This window comes from Pinus tabuliformis, chromosome 1_2, assembly GCF_031772625.1.
Source record: "Pinus tabuliformis cultivar Carrire ecotype Pingquan chromosome 1_2, CPIR1, whole genome shotgun sequence".
NCBI lineage: Eukaryota > Viridiplantae > Streptophyta > Pinopsida > Pinales > Pinaceae > Pinus > Pinus tabuliformis.
The window spans coordinates 254,048,693-254,065,181 of NC_142298.1; the positions used below are offsets into that span (position 1 = coordinate 254,048,693).

At 39.3% G+C, this 16,489-nt stretch overlaps 1 protein-coding gene across 1 annotated transcript in view; it reads left to right on the forward strand.

The window, feature by feature from the left end:
- The window catches only part of LOC149205329 (zinc finger CCCH domain protein), a 146,851-nt gene that overhangs the window by 98,463 nt on the left and 31,899 nt on the right, over positions 1-16,489 (forward strand). The window contains exon 9 of the mRNA XM_089395002.1: positions 715-782. Coding sequence (XP_089251128.1) covers positions 715-782 — 68 coding nt within the window. The remainder of the gene's footprint in view (positions 1-714; positions 783-16,489) is intronic.

A 16,489-nucleotide genomic window follows, 5' to 3' on the forward strand; every position in this document is an offset into this window, starting at 1 on the left:
GTCATGGATGACAATGAATGATTTTTGCATGGCTTTTGGTGCATACTTAGGTGTTGGTTTAGGTGTTCAACTAGGATGAATGTGCACTTCAACATGCTTTTCTGGGTGACACCTTTTAGTGCTCTAATTCTATGTTTTTTCTGTGACTGAAATTCCCTCAAAACTAGAAACAACAATTCAATAGCTTTGCTCCACTTGCAATAAATTTGTAGTCCTAGATTCAAATCATAATAGCAATGTTTTGCAAGCTGAAATTGTTCTTGAACGAGGCTCTAATAGCACTTGTAAAGAATAAATCCCGATTGTGCACAACAATCGATATATTAGAGTGAAATATCTAAAATGTAGATGAGAAATGAATGATGTTTAAATGAAAAGTACAATGCCACATGCATATAAATACGTAGCTATGGGTAATTATTAATTTTCATATCATTAGACTACATATAGTGAAACATTATATCTAATATTAAATGCATTGTTCTAACCTGCCTAACCTACATTATGACATTTATGTTCTCGTGTTGAACATGCTAGTATTTGAGCACCATCTTATCTAGATGCATGAAATTTACATGCTTAATGAAACCTTCTCATGAATAATATTGCATTTTCTAGAACTTGTATTACTATTTTAGAATGGGCAAAAATTCATTGTTCAATATCATCTTGTATTCCAAATCTAATTCCAATGATTTTATTTCACTTGTGTAGAGTGCATACCGTCAACAACGATTTGTGCGAGAGGTCACCATACAATACAATCTTTGCAATGAACCATGGTATGTGGTATATTAAGAATGTGATCTGCTGTGTGTTATGATTTCGCTTCATTGCATGTTGCATTTATGTCATCTTATTTATCTTTGTTGTATTTAGTGTAACATTTTAAGTATTAAGATTGGAATAATCTGCATTGATGCTAGGTTTGGCGGCTGAATTCAACAATTTTAGTAGGAAATCACTCTTATTTTTGCAGGGAATTGATATCAATATTGTTCAAGATGAACATGGTTAGGCTACTAAATGATGGAATGTCGACATGCCATTAAGCATTGACAAACCTTTGAATCTTTATAAAGTGGAGAATGGTAAATATATAGGTGAAGGATCATCGCTTAAGATCAATGATAATTAATATACAGAACCTTTCAGCTGTCGACCATGTGAACATGTTGCAAGACTTGCACACAAGGTTGTTAGCGAATGTAGAATTCATTTAGTGTGCCATCCTATTTCTCCTTTATGCCGCTGGATATAATTATCATTTTCTAATGTAAAGAGCAAGTTATATGTTTAAATCCACAAGATCACCATGACAGGTCTAATATTGTTTTAATTTTAAGGTGGTCTTCGATTGACAATATTCAACATCACAACTATTTGCTGATAATAGGGCAACCTTTATGATATGTTTCAAGTTATGTTACTTGGAACAGGGGAAATTGATACAAGGTTCCCAAATGGTAGGATTTTGAAAGTGTTTTTTTTTTCAAAACATCATTAATCGGGAAAGAGATAGCTATATTGGGACACTATTAATGCTTAATTATTTATTTTGTTGTTAATGAATTAATTGATTGTTTAATATATATATATATATATATATATATATATATATATATGAATGTATGTACATATGTATTCTCACAAATACAGCGTTGTATATTCCATATTATGAGGAATATTCATATGGGAATTGACCCTGGTGTTGAAAATGTACCAAGGAGGTGTTTCCCTAGGCTTTTCTCCTTTTGGCCTAGGGGGACACATAAATCACCTTTTGTCTAAGTGATATAATGAGTTTATTTATATCAAGGGGGCTAATTGACTTTTTATGTGGAGATGTACTAGGTACTTTATTATTAAAGTCACATGTGATTTAAAAGTTACCTTATGTGAAAAAGTACTAAGTACACTTTATTTTATTAAAGTGACTTTATAAGGAAAAAGTGACCATGGTACTAAAACATTAAAAATACTAGGAAGTCTTTTTAAAAGAAGGGGACCAGATGAGCAGGGGTCAAGTAAGGGACTCATCTCAACCCTTGATCTAATGGTTTGAGATTAAGTCTCAACCATTAGATCTTAGGGATAGGGTTTCCATCTTATGGAGAAGACAAAAGGGAGAAAAAAGGAGAAAAGCTCATTTATTATCTCATGAGAAGATTGAGAGAAGAGGGAGCAATTGAAGGGGGGTGGGGGGGAGATTGCTACACTTGGGAAGAGAAATCGAATTTTGGGAGAGACTACTAGTTTTAGCTACAACTTAGAAACACTGGCACGAATTTCTAGTACGTTCCAGCGGTCAAGTCGATTTTGCAGTGGAGTCTTTGCCTGAGTTTGTAGCTAAATTTTCGCTGTGGTTAATCTTCACTGAGGCCAAGTTTTGAGGGAAAGTTTTGGATGAGTTTAAGCCTAAAATTCAACCAAACTTATGGCCTAGATTTTTGGGTGAACGACTTCAGATTGAGGCCGAAATTTTTTGGAGAGAAGACCTGAATAGACGTCGAAAATTTTGCTACGAGAAGATCTAAATAAAGGCTGAAATTTTGTGTGTAATTAGACTTAGAACCAACCACAGTTAACGTAGTTATTGGAGGCTAATTCAACACAGTTTTAGGAGGATTCTAGTCTGTGTTTAAGGTTCAAATCTTTAAGGGAATAACAACTATCTTCAGGCATTGAGTTTGTGGTTTTGGCATAGAGATTAAGAAGGTGTTTGGAACAGAATATCAGTCTGAGCTAAGGACTATGTGGAGGCTTCACTCACTTGTATTTTCACTGTGTCAACAACTACTTACAAAAGGGAGATAAGTGTACCTTTCTATGTTGTAAATTTTTCCTTAAAAAAGAAAAAGAAAATAGTCTCCTTCCAACACTAGTTTTCCCCAAGCATAGGGGTTTTTCCAGAGTCAAATTGACCTAAAATAAGTGTCAAAATATTGTGTGCTTGCTATTTTATCTAATGTGTTAGGTTTGCGAAAAAAATAGAATAGCTCATTTGTTTTATGTAAGTGCAATTATCAGTCTCATGTTTCATGATGGATTTGGGCATTAAACCATGCAAAGCATAAAACTGGGTTGGGCTACAAGTTAGACTCAAATTTCTACATGGTATTAGAGCCAAAGAGGGGTCAGACCAGAGATTCTTGTCACAGCTGATACAAAGATCAACAAGGTCAAACTTCTGCTAACAGTGAACAAAACTGATAAAACTTTGCCAGAAACCCAAAGACTTTAGAAGGTTCCTAGTTCACAAATTTGCTCCATTTGTTGGTTGGAAGGTCATGGCAATAGGGTTTTAGGGTAGAGGACAGATTGGCAGGGGCTGATAATTTTGGCCCTTGGAAGGAGAGAAAGAGGATGTGTGAGCTATGGCACAGGAGGACGAACCACTTGCACCATGGAGCTTTCAAGATGTTGAGGGAGATGGTTATTGGTTTCCCTGACTTCAACACAAAGAATCATGATGCATGTAGGGGGTGGACTTTGGGAAAGTACACCAAGTTACCTTTCGTGAGCAATGACAACAGAGTTGCAGGTATCCTTGACTTAGTACACTTTGATGTTTGTGCTCCTATGTTTCATGTATCATTGATTGAATGTGAGTACTATGTGACCTTCATTGATTATCACTGCAGGAAGACTTGGATTTTCTTTTTGAAGACCAAGGATGAGGCCTTCAAGAGGTTCCGAGAGTTTAAGGCTCTTGTAGAGAACCAAACGGGGAGGAAGATCAAGGTGTTGAGATCATATAATGGCGGCGAATATACCTCCATGTAGATGAAGGATTTTTGTAGGAGTGCTGACATCAAGAGGGAGTTTATAGTGCCTTATAAGCCCCAACAGAATGGGGTGGCAGAGAGGAAGAACAAGGCCATATTGGGTGCAGTTAGAGCGATGTTGCATGATTAGAGTTTAACTTTCTTCTTGTGGGCTGAGGCGTGTAACGTTGCAGTATATTTGCAGAACATGAGCCCACATTGAGTCTTTGGGAGCAAGACTCTCGAGGAGGTGTTTACCGACAAGAAGCCGGAAGTTGGGCACATCAGGATTTTTGGGTTCATTACCTATTCACACATCCCTAAGGACAAGAGGTGAAGTTGGAACCCATTGCAAAGAAGGGTATCCTAGTGGGTTATAGCGAGACCAATAGAGCCTATTGCATATAAATTCCTTCACAGAGGAAAGTTGTCCAAAGGTGGGATGTGAGATTTGAGGAGGAGAGCGCTTTGAGGAGGTCTTGGGAGGTTGATCATGTAGAGCAACATGCTCCTCAACAGGGGGCCACACCACAGGTTTCAAGAGCATTAGGTGGTCCATCAGGATTAGGAGGATCATCTACTTCAGTGGTCACAAGGTCTCAGACTCCTGTATCATAGTGTAAGATCACCTGGTGCAAGATTTTCAGGTGCATGATCTCAGAGTCTAGGATCTCCATTGGTTATACTAGAGTCTTCCTTGTCAGGAGGAGTGGCACCAATTGAGGATTTTCCCATACCATTATAGGAGGCAACTACAGGGAAGAGGAAGCCAAGATGGATTTGGGAGATCTTGAAGGAGGCTCAGGGGGCTGTAGGGAAACCCAAGTGGTCAGTGAGGGAGAGTAGATCAACAGAGAGGTTGGATGGCTTTGTGGTAGATGTTGTGGAGACAGAGCCAGCTAGTTTTGAGGGGGCCACGAGTCAGCAAATTTGGAGGGATGCCATGGTGGAGTATGCGTCCATCACGAAGAATGATGTATGGGAGGTAGTGTCATGACCTGATGGGAAGCAAGTAGTGACTTCTAGGCAGTGTTTTAAAAACTAGTCAGTCTGAATCGGCAACCGGTCAAACCGACCGGTTAGCAGGGCCACCAGGTCAAACTTGTTTAAAAACCCAGTTTACCTCCCCACTTTGCTTTTTTTGCCCTAACTGGTCCTAACTAGCCGGTTTAGGACTGAACCAGCTGGTTTGTGGTCAAACCAGCTAGTTAGTTGCCACGGCTGCGGAGGACCCACACAACGATTTCTTCAAGGTGCTTAGGGTGTTTTGGAGGGAAAGTAAGGGTCCTTTCCCTCCAAAAACACCCTCTCCAAGCCTTTAAAAGGCCCTTCTCCCTCTCATTTGTTTCACACATCTCATTTGGAGTATTTGTGAGTTTGCTTGGGAGCTTGAAGAGTGTTGAGTTTTTGCTGGAGTAGTCATCTTGGAGGCTTGGAGTTGGAGTTGGAGCTATTTTGGAGATAGTTTGGAGCTGTCAGTGGAGTTGGCATCTTCAAGAGGAGGCTAAGGAAGCTAGTTTGCATTTCCAGGTAAGGATTTTCACTTGAAAATTCCTCATTTGACTGTTGTCCATGTATTAATTTTTTTATGTGTTATAAACTTCTAACTTCTGTCATCTATGCTACCAAATATCTAGTTCTATGCTATCAAATTTTGTAGGCTACATGTGCATTTGTTTTCCTAAATTTAGCTTTGGTTTTCCATGTTTCTTAGTTGCATTTTTTTTAAATGGCATATTTCTTTGCAAATTGTAATTATTTCAAGCAAACATGGCTCCAAAAAGAAAGGACAATGCATGGGCTCATTGTGATGTGATTGATGGACAAATGATATGCAATTTATGCCATAAATTTATTGGAGGTGGGGGTATTCTTCGATTGAAACAACACTTGGCTGGGGTAAGAGGCCAAGTAAAGGCATGTGATGTACCAAATGTAGTGTTAGGTCCTATTAGGACAGAATACCTTTCCAAGCTTGAAAAGTTTCATGAGGATAAGGTTAGGGAGAAGGCCATCCAAGATGACATTGCAAGGAAGAGGGAATTATTAGAAGCCATGAAAGAGAGTGGGTGTGATGATTATGAGATTCAAGACTCCTATCCCTTCCACCAATGACCCCTTTCACTATGTTCATCCTTCTTTTGGCCAACTATCAAAAGGAACAAAGAGAACAAACATCTAAAGTTATTTCTCATCTTCTGCCAACATTGCCTCTTCTAATCCCACTTCCTCCCAACCAAGTCGTCAACCCACTTTGGATCAACATTGGAAAAAACAATGCAAAGAAACTTCTCATCAATACATTGCTAGATGGTGGTATGATTCAGATATCCCATTTAATGCTGCTAGCTCACCTTATTACCAGGCTATGTGGGACTCTGTTATAGCTGCAGGAAAGGGCTTCAAAGGCCCTAGTATGCATGACTTGAGGGGAGCTCTTTTGCAAAAATATATTTTTTCCATTGATGAGTATTTGGCTGAGTATAAAGATTCATGGCTCAAAACATGTTGTTCCATCATGTTAGATGGATGGACCAATGGAAAGAACCGCACTATCATTAATTTCCTTATTTCTTGCCCTTAAGGAACCATGTTTTTGAGATTAGTTGATGCATCTGATAAGGTGAAGGAAGCAACCCTTCTATTTGAGTTTTTGGATGACATTATTCAGGAAGTTGGGGAGCAAAATGTTGTGCAGGTCATCACCGATAATGCCTCAAACTATGTTCTTGCTGGAAATATGCTTGAGTCCAAATATAGGACCATATTTTGGACTCCATGTGCTGCACATTGCATAGACCTCATGCTTGAGGACATAGGCAAAGTGGAGTGGGTAAAAAACACTGTAGAGCATGCCAAGTGCATTACAAAATACATTTACAACCACTCATGGGTATTGAACCTAATGAGGAAAAACACTGGGGGCAAAGAGCTTGTTAGGCCTGCAATTACGAGATTTGCAACTCACTTCCTCACGTTGCAATGTCTCAATGGTCAACATAAAAACCTGCAGAAAATGTTTTCTTTTGATCAATGGACTGAATCTTGGTGTGCTCATAGATAAGATGGCAAAGACACCAAAAAGAAAGTGTTTGACAATTATTTTCGGAAAAGGTCTGTAGAGCTTGTGAAAATTACCGAGACCCTTGTTAAGGTGCTATGGATGGTGGATGGGGAAAAATTGGCCATGGGCTACATTTATGAGGCTATGGATTAGGCAAAGGAGCAGATACAGGCAGCTTACAAGGACATGTTAGCTAAATATGGCCATATATGGGAGATAATTGGTAACAGATGGAACAATCAACTCCATCGTCCTATACATGCAGCTGGGTATTTTTTGAACCCAAAGTATCATTATAAAGCTCGTCTAGGAGATCTACAGGATGGGGAGGTCAGAGCTGGATTGATTGATTGCTTGGAGCGCATGGTCCCTAGCCATGCAGACTATTTGGAAATACATAGACAACTAACTGTTTTTAGTATGGCAAGTGGTACCTTTGGCAAAAACTTGGCAAAGATGGCAAGAGATGTGGATCTAGGCAAGCAATTCCAATTTGTTTTTCTTTCAAGTTTAAATTGTTTACAAATTTACAATTCAAATTATCTATAAATACTTGTAATTTGTAAAGTAATGAAATGAACTAAGTTACTAATTAATGTCTTTTTCTTTGTAGCGCATTGGTGGGAGTCATTTGGCGGCTAGTGTCCTCAGCCAAACTTGCAGTGCTTCAGGTTGTGAGCGCAATTGGTCTGTTTTTGAGCGCATACACACGAAGAAGAGAAACCATTTGGAACAAAAATGGTTAAATGATCTTGTCTTCGTGCAATACAACCTTCGATTAAGGAGGAACCAAATGATGAACAAAACGCCTAATCTAGATCCCATTGTGTTGGACGATATTGATCCAACATCAGAATGGGTGGAGGAGACTGAAGATCCTGTGTTTGATGCTGATTTTGATATTGACATGGCATTAGTGGGGGATGAAGCAGAGTTGGTGGCGGCATCAGAACTAGGATTAGTAGCGGCAACAAGGAAAGGCAAGGAACCAATGGAAGGCACTAGTCGTGCAGGCCGACAAACTCGTGCTTCCATTAGGTCCACTACTTTTGTTAGTGGTGGCATTGCTACTGAAGTTGCAGGTCAGGTTGAGGCATCCTTAGAATCTGAACCAGATGATGTCTATGTAGCTCCCGATGATGATCCTGTGTCTAGTAGTGGTGATGAACTTGATGATTGATCATGTGTACACTGTAGACTTCTAGTAGGCCAATGGCCTCATAGTTTGCAACATTGTTTTTGGACTCTATAGGCCATTTAGCGCCTCATTGCTTATGTATTTTACTATTTTGTCGATGATATGTATTGCACTCGGTGCCATTTTGATATATTCACCTTTACATGGTATATAAATGAACAAACTTTGTATCTTTTGTCTCTATTGGCTTGGAATAATGGTTTTAAATCTTAAAAATAGTTTTGTTTCATTAAACATCAATTATTCAATGTATTTTTCTAAAACCGGTTCATTTAGACCTGATCAGTCTTGGTCCGAAACCTGGTTCATTAGGTGGACCAGTCCGGTCATCGGTTCCGGTTTTTAAAACATTGCTTCTAGGTGGCTCTACAAGATCAAACATGCCGCAAATGGCAGTGTGGAGAAGTTTAAAGCTTGTCTTTTGGCGCGGTGGTTCTCACATATAGAGGGATTTGACTAAGAGGAGACCTTCGCACCAGTTGCTCGTTACACTTCCATCAGAGCAATCATATCTATAAGAACTAGATGGGTTGGAGGATTCACCGGATGGATGTGAAGACCATTCTCAATGGTGTTATACAAGAGGAGGTGTACATTGAGCAACCACAGGGCTTTGAGGTGCATGGGAGGGAGTCTCATGTGTGTAGGCTTAAGAAAGCCTTATATGGACTAAAGTAGGTGTCGAGGGCATGGTACAAGAGGATAGATGCCTACTTGCAGCAAATGGGTTTCCAAAAGAGTGATGCTGATCCAGACCTATATTTTATTATGGTTGGTGATGATCGACTCATTTTGGTTCTATACATGGATGATTTGTTTATTACAAGAGACAACAGACTCATCTAGCATTGCAAGAGAGATCTTGCTTCAGAGTTTGATATGATCGTTATCGAGTTGATGCATTACTTTCTGGGGTTGGAGATTTGGCAAGTGGATGGGCATATCTTTATTGGCCAGGGCAGGTATGCAGGTGATATCTTGTCGAGATCTCGTATGGAGGGTTGCAGGCCTATGGCTACTCATATGATCACCAACTGGAAGAAGCTACATGCTTTAGATTCTGAGTTGGTGAACCACACTTTTTATCGTCGGCGGATTGATTCTTTGATGTATTTGGTCAACACCAGGGCAAATATCTGTTTTGCAGTCAACACGTTGAGTCAGTGTATGATGGAGCCTAGGAGAGTGCACTGGGTGGTTGCGAAACATATGTTGAGGTACCTTCAAGGCACAATGGATTACAGTTTGGACTATGTCAGGGGTGATGGAGTCAGATTGATTGGTTGCACAAACTCAAATTGCGTTGGTAGTGATAGTGATAGGAAGAGTACTTCCAGGTATTGTTTCTTGTTGGGCTCAACAATTATGTCATGGTTTAGCAGGTGACAAAGGTCATTGGCATTGAGCCATATCAAGTAGGTTGCGAGGCATTGTGGCTTCACAAGATGCTATTTGCCTTATTTGGTCAGAGGCTGAGACCAACTATTGATGTAGTGATAATCATAGTTGTATTAAACTCTTTGAGAATCTAGTATTTCATGACCGGTAAAAGTACATAGAGATCAGATACCACTTTATTAGAGTTTGGGTTTAGAGGGGAGCTGTGAAGCTTGAGTATATATCCACTAACGAATAGGTAGCAGAAATTCACAGCAAGTCATTGCCAAGGGGCAAGCATGTATTCTTCAGAGACAGGATAGGAGTGGTGAGAAACCTCTTCCTTAGTGAGAGGGAGTGTTGCAAATGTACCAAGGAGGTGTTTCCCTAGGCTTTTCTCCTTTTGGCCTAGGGAGACACATAAATCAACTTTTGTCTAAGTGATATTATGAGTTTATTAATATCAAGGGGGCTAACGTACTTTTTATGTAAAGATGTACTAGGTACTCTATTATTAAAGTCACATGTGATTTAAAAGTTACTTTATGTGAAAAAATACTAAGTACACTTTATTTTGTTAAAGTGACTTTATAAGGAAAAAGTGACCATGGTACTATAACATTAAAATTACTAGGAAGTCTTTTTAAAAGAAAGGGACCACATGAGGAGGGGTCAAATAGGGGACTCATCTCAACCCTTGATCTAATGGTTTGAGATTATATCTCAACCATTAGATCTTAGGGATAGGGTTTCCAAGTTATGGAGAAGACAAAAAGGAGGAAAGGGGAGAAAAACTCATTTATTATCTCATGGGAAGATTAAGAGAAGAGGGAGCCGTTGAAGGAGGATTCAACGCAATTTTTGGAGGATTCTAGTCTGTGTTTAAGGCTGGAATCTCTAGGGGAATAACAACTATCTTTAGGCACTGGGTTCATGGCTTTGGCATAGAGATTAAGAAGTTGTTTGTAACAGAAAATAAGTCTGAGCCAAGCACTGTGTGGAGGCTTCACCCACTTGTATTCTCACTATGTCAATAGCTACTTAAAAAAGGGAGATAAGTGTACCTTTCTTTGTTGTAAATTTTTCCTTAAAAAAGAAAAATAAAATAGCTTCCTTCCAGCACTGGTTTTCCCCATGTAGTGGGGTTTTCCCAGGGTCAAATTGACTAAAAAATATTGTGTGTGCTTGCTATTTTATCTAATGTGTTAACTGTGCGAAAAAGGAAGAGTAGAATAGCTCATTTATTTTATTTAAATGCAATTATCAGTCTCATGTTTCATGATGGGTTTGGGCATTAAACCATGCAAAACATACAACTAGGTTGGGCTACAATTTAGACTTAGATTTCTACACTTGGGTGGGTAGGATTTCATTCCTTCCTCCCAACCACTTGGGATAACCCCAATTGACCTATTGTTATCTTCTATTGTTAAAAGTGAAATTATCATTACAAATTAGCACAACTTGACTGTCTACTCAAGAGATAGAGAATAGTGTTTCAAACTAGCAACTTGATTGTGTAGCTAAGCAACAAAGAAGAGTATTATAGACTAGCTTTGAAACTAGCACTTCTTAACTATTTAGTTGAGAAATAGAGAAGATACATGGTCACTGAGTACTATGATTGTCTTATTTGGATCCCCTTTTCCTTTTCCATTTCCAATATCTATCCACTCGTTTATGTTGTCATATGGTGTTATTAGAATATATAGTTCTTTTCAGGAGTCAAGGGCTCAAGATGCGCAAGACTACAACATAAAATATACTTCTTTGGTTGTGTGTAAATTTTTTGCTTCATGAAGGCACTTTAAGGCCCTAAAGGGGTTTAATATCAAAAAGGTTTAGTCCTTCACTCCCCTCCATCAAGGGGAACTTGAATAGGCACCCCTACTATTAGATACCCCATTTTCTCCTTCATTGTTACTTGTGGATGCTTTGAATGTGGCTTTTTGGATGGTTTAAACATTTTTTCCTTGTCACTTGCCATTCTCTAAGTTTACTCTTGTGGCCATTGGCTTAGAAGAGAGAGGAGAACACAAATTGGTTTTTGGGAGGTGTCTTACCTATCGACATAATTTTCACTTGAAAGCCTTGTTTTAGTAGTCTCTTAGTTAGGTAAAGTAAGATCAACCCATTTTATGAGAATCTTGTGAGGTAAAACACCACTAAGGTCTAGCTCCATGTGTATGCATACAAACACAGGTGATAAAACCATGAGCAACATGATTTACATCCAGTTTAGTAAATTGACTCAAAAAGTTTCCATTAGCTGCAAGAAAATAGTGATATGGAGCTTGGGTGAAATTCTAGGACGAGGGTTAAAAGGAGAAGATTACTCTTGTAACATAGGGTCCTTAGTCGAACATTTTTTAACTATTCTCTATTGCTTTGAAAATTTCAATGAAGAAGCCCTTGGGGCAGCGGAGGAGCCCATAGCTAGTAGTCTAGTTTTGGCCTAACCACCCATGAAGCTTTGTTGTGGATGGCCAAAGTCCATTTAAAGTTTAAACGATAGATGATGGTATCTCCTCACTACAATATGCCATTAGCATAGACCATTGTATCGTTTGCTTTCAACACTGGAATTTCTTTTGGGTTCTGCACTATGTAGGTAGTACATGGGAGTGTCTTTTCTTTGAAGGAGTAGAACAACTAGTCTTCATTGCATGCTTGAAGCAGTGAGGTTGGACGGAGGGTACACTAGGTGCCTAGGGCTCCAATAAGGATCAAGACTAGCTGCATGGTATATTCCTTCTTGATGCCATAATCCATGAGAGACCATCTAGGAGTTGTCTTCCTTCATAGATAAGATGGGATAATTTCTGATGATGTCCAACAGATGACCACTAAAGTAGGTCAATGGGACTACTAGTTGCAATGGTGTTAGTACAAAATAAGAGTGCCAATATGGTTCCTATATAAATCAATATAAGGAAGTAAAGTATGGATCTAAGCTAAATCTTGAAAAAACAAACTTTGAAAGTGAAAAGATGCTTTGGGAGAGACATGTACAATGGGAAAGGATTTAAGATTTGGAATACAAGTAATGTAGCAAGCATATTAGGCCCCTTTAAATCTATCTCTGCTAATATTAGAGGATGAATGGGGGAAACTCAAGATTGAAGGTTGTTTGGGGGGTCAACTAGAAGAGGGTGTGGATTTTACATTGTGCTGCTACTTAGAAGAGGTTGCTCGTTTTTGAGGCCTAGACAGTCTTGTTTGACAACTAGTATGGGATTTGGATTGTGATTTTGTTGAGGTTCATGGGTAGTAGGGATGGTCACCTGGGTTTGTAGCGATCTGGTGTTTGAAGCAAGGCTACTATCAATCCATTGCTCGGTGCCCCTAGTAGATGGGAGCACCATAAAAAGGGAAGTAATCCTTTGAGTGCAGTATGATCTAGGAGTATGCTTGTATTAGATGAGACAACTTTGATTAGGGTATGGAAAGAAACTAGAGAGTGCTTGTGGCTTCCTAAATAGACAATGGAATTGCTCTTTATTCTTGTGATAGATGGGATAGTGAATGGTGAAGTTCTCTTCTGTCATGACCTCTAGAAGGTGTCATGATGGCAAACCTTGTTTGTTTAGTCAATATGGCGATCTACCTCCAGTTGAAGTCTATGTGAACCCCCTTTGAATTGGCCTAGGAGAATATGGAGAGTGCGCACCCAATGATAGTATTTACGAAGGTCATATATTGAGTCTATCCCTCGGCTTCATGGAATGCTTAGTATAAAAAGCCATTTTGGGATGTTATTGTCTTGTGGATTTTTCCAAGTGAAATCTACCTATAAATATTGTCTTAGATGATATTATTCAACTCTTGCCTAAGAGGTAAGAGGTGGCTAGGTGCATCCAAGGAGTATTTGCAAACCAACGTCAAGCACTGGCCTTGAGGGTTAGCTAAGGTAATGGACTTTGATGAATAGGCGGCCGAGTATGTATATTGGTCATGCCCTTCACCAAGTTAGTGATGCGATGGGTGTAATGTGGAACTAAGATGAGGTTGAACAATCTCAATTTGGAGAGGGCGGACACCAAGTTTTGTAAGAATTATGGGTTGAGGAAAAATTATTTGCGTTTGATGGTGTCAAAGGAGAAGGGTTTGCACTCTTGTTTGAGGCCTAATTTGATTCTAGGAATTGAGCCCCTCGATCTTATAAACCATAAAGAACCATGTTTGGATAAGGGTTATTATTGTTGAAAAGTGTAACTAGGTTCGGTCTTCATAATGACATGTAATTGTGATTTTTGTAAATGATGTAAGGAAGAAAATAAAATTATTATTGGCTTGTTTCATGGGTTCCATGAGCAAGGGATTTTATTTTTAGATGGTTCCCATTGAGAGCCTTTAGAATTTATCATTAAAGTCAAATAGAGTCAATGTCATGTATGAAGAACCCTTCTTGGGACTGTTACAAAGTATATGAGCCTATAGAGTTGTCTAGAAGCCCTCCAAAAGACAAGCACAAGTTCTCCTCTTCAAGTCGGCCTCAAGATGAAGTAGAAACTCATGTCGGGTCCACTGATAAGGAGACACACCTATTCGAGTACATAGGTCGGCTTATTTATATAGACAAACCACTATATATATGTGGGAAGGGTCTCCACATTTCCACGGTCAGAATAATTTGGATCCCTCTGAAATTCAGGTGACAATTACAAAGGTAAGTTCGGATAAGAGTGCAAAAGAAAGTTCGATGAAGGAGCTCGGACTAGGGTACATAAGTGCAGAGATGAGCTCGATGCTATCTCACAATTAAGGGAAAACTCTATCTCAGTACAGCAAGGAGAAATCTTGGAGAAATTATAGTGATCAAGTTTCGGTACTAGCACAAAGAAGGCCTCTCCGTCTCGGTTTAGAAATACAATCTTGGTGTCACTATAGTTTGTTGCTATCACAGATTGGTGATAATCTCTGTGTGCTCGGATAGGAGATGATCTCAGTCTATCCACAATTTGTTTTGGAGCTATCCCTGTAACTTAGTTTCGTTGCCTCTAGAGTGAGAAAGGCTCGACACTGTCACAGTTTGAAAATATCAATAAGGACTCAATGCCATCATAGAAATAAGATCTCCATGTCATGTTAGTGACAAGGTCTCGGTGGAAACCATGTCGCGGTGCTAAGAAGGTCGAAGTGGAAGAAGAGTCGAGAAGAAGGTTGACTGTCAAGAGAACTTGTGTCTTGGTCTTGGAGTGGCAAATAGGTCAAGGCTCTTGGTCTTGGTATTCGTGAATTGGAATCGTCTAAGAAGAATTTGGTGTGGGTTTTGGCCCTGGCTCATAGCCTACATTCTATGTCTCTTGTCTATTTATGTTCATGCATTGGTAGTTGTTTGATGAAGAAGAACATTAATAACTTAAGTGAAGAAGATCTTAATCTAAAGTTGTAAAAAGTACTCACAAGCAGTGACTAATAAAGAGAAATCTCCTAACTATTGATGCCCTAGATTTCTCAACATTTATTAAAAGCATGTTGGCTTGTATATCTCGAAAATGTTGCCGAAAACACTAAAGCTTTAGGAGGGATAAAGATCCATAACCGTTGTTAACTTGAGGCTGAAGGGCATGCCTCAAAGTGAAACGAGGCCTTGAGAATTGCACCCTCTAGTATGTGTAGGTGTTGGTGATCTCAATCTCCTACCCTTTGAAAAAAGAAATGATGATCCAAGAGTACTTCTTCAACCTATTGAAGATCATAACCTTGATTTTACCTGAGTTGATCATTAACTATCGAAGTCCACAAAGAAGGGCCAAAGTATCTTGGTGTCTTTGTAGACCCTCTAAGGATGGGGCCAAGAGGACGAGATTGTTGGTAATAACTAGGAAAGATATCAAAACTTGGTGGAGGAGGTACCTATTGCTGATTTGGATATACTAATGCAGGAAGGACTCCATCTCATCACTGTAGATCCCAAACAAGGTGGCGGATAGGGGGTATCTTTGTTTGAGCTATGTAGAGATGACCTAGGACTAACTCATATAGGTGTGTGATGGTGGTTAGTAGGGTCTTGTAAATGTCAATGTCTTTGAGCCTTTGGAATAGGGTCTCTTGGGCAATAGAGTCAAACACTTTTTGAAAGCTTACAAAGAAGCGATAGACTTTCTAAGAGCGATGTTGTGCCTTCTCGATAATGAATTGAAGTGTAAGGATGTGTCAATGGTTTGATGTGCAAGTCAAAATTTAGCTTATCCTCTAGCTATAAAGTGCCTAAACTCAAGCTCCCTAGAAGGCTTCATATAGAAGACTGTAGCATAGAACTTTGAGAATGTGTGGCTAACCATCATCATTCTATATTTGTTTGGATCCACATTGGTGTTGAAGAATCTAGGGCAAATAAGTGTAGTGCGATTCTTCGTTACTTGATAGCCATTTGTGGAGTCTTTTTACTTTTTCTTGTTAGCTTAATTTTCTTCTTCTTCTTATTAATGCATGTGCGTGTACTTCATCAAACTGCTACCAAAACATAAGAACAAAAACACAAGATTTTGGCTCTTTGCCTGGGCCAAAACCTCTCTTATCTTGAGAGGAAAACCCTTTAGTAAGTTTTTGTTATTGAAGCTTCTTATTGATCGATGCCAAACCCTAGACCCATGATTTGAATATTCTCCAAGCACAGTCAAGTCCTTCAGACCCTTTGTTTCCTCAACACTTTCTCCTTCTCCTTCCGGCACTTCGTCTTCCTTCTTTCAACTGTTGATAGATCTTGTTGCATTGGATCTAGAAGAGACACTTTTTGATGAGTCCCTTTTTTTGTGATGATCCCTTCCTTATTCTTGACCAAATGAGCTCCTCCTTCAAGGTGTAGGTGCAGACTTGATATGACTGTCCTGCAGCCCTAAATTCTCGCACGTGTGGTGGTTTACTTGTTGTTGTGGCCTCTTTCCTTCTTCGCTTGAGTGCCCTTCCTCTTCGCTTGATTGGGAGGCCTTATAGGCCTTGTTTACTAGCCCAAAATAGAGAGATATGTCACTGTGGTTTTCTGCTGTTATGACCACAGGCAGACCCTCCCTTTCTTGCATGTGTGGCTGTGTTAACCCTCGAAAGACAATTCCTTCCACCTCAGCTTCTTTCTCTCTT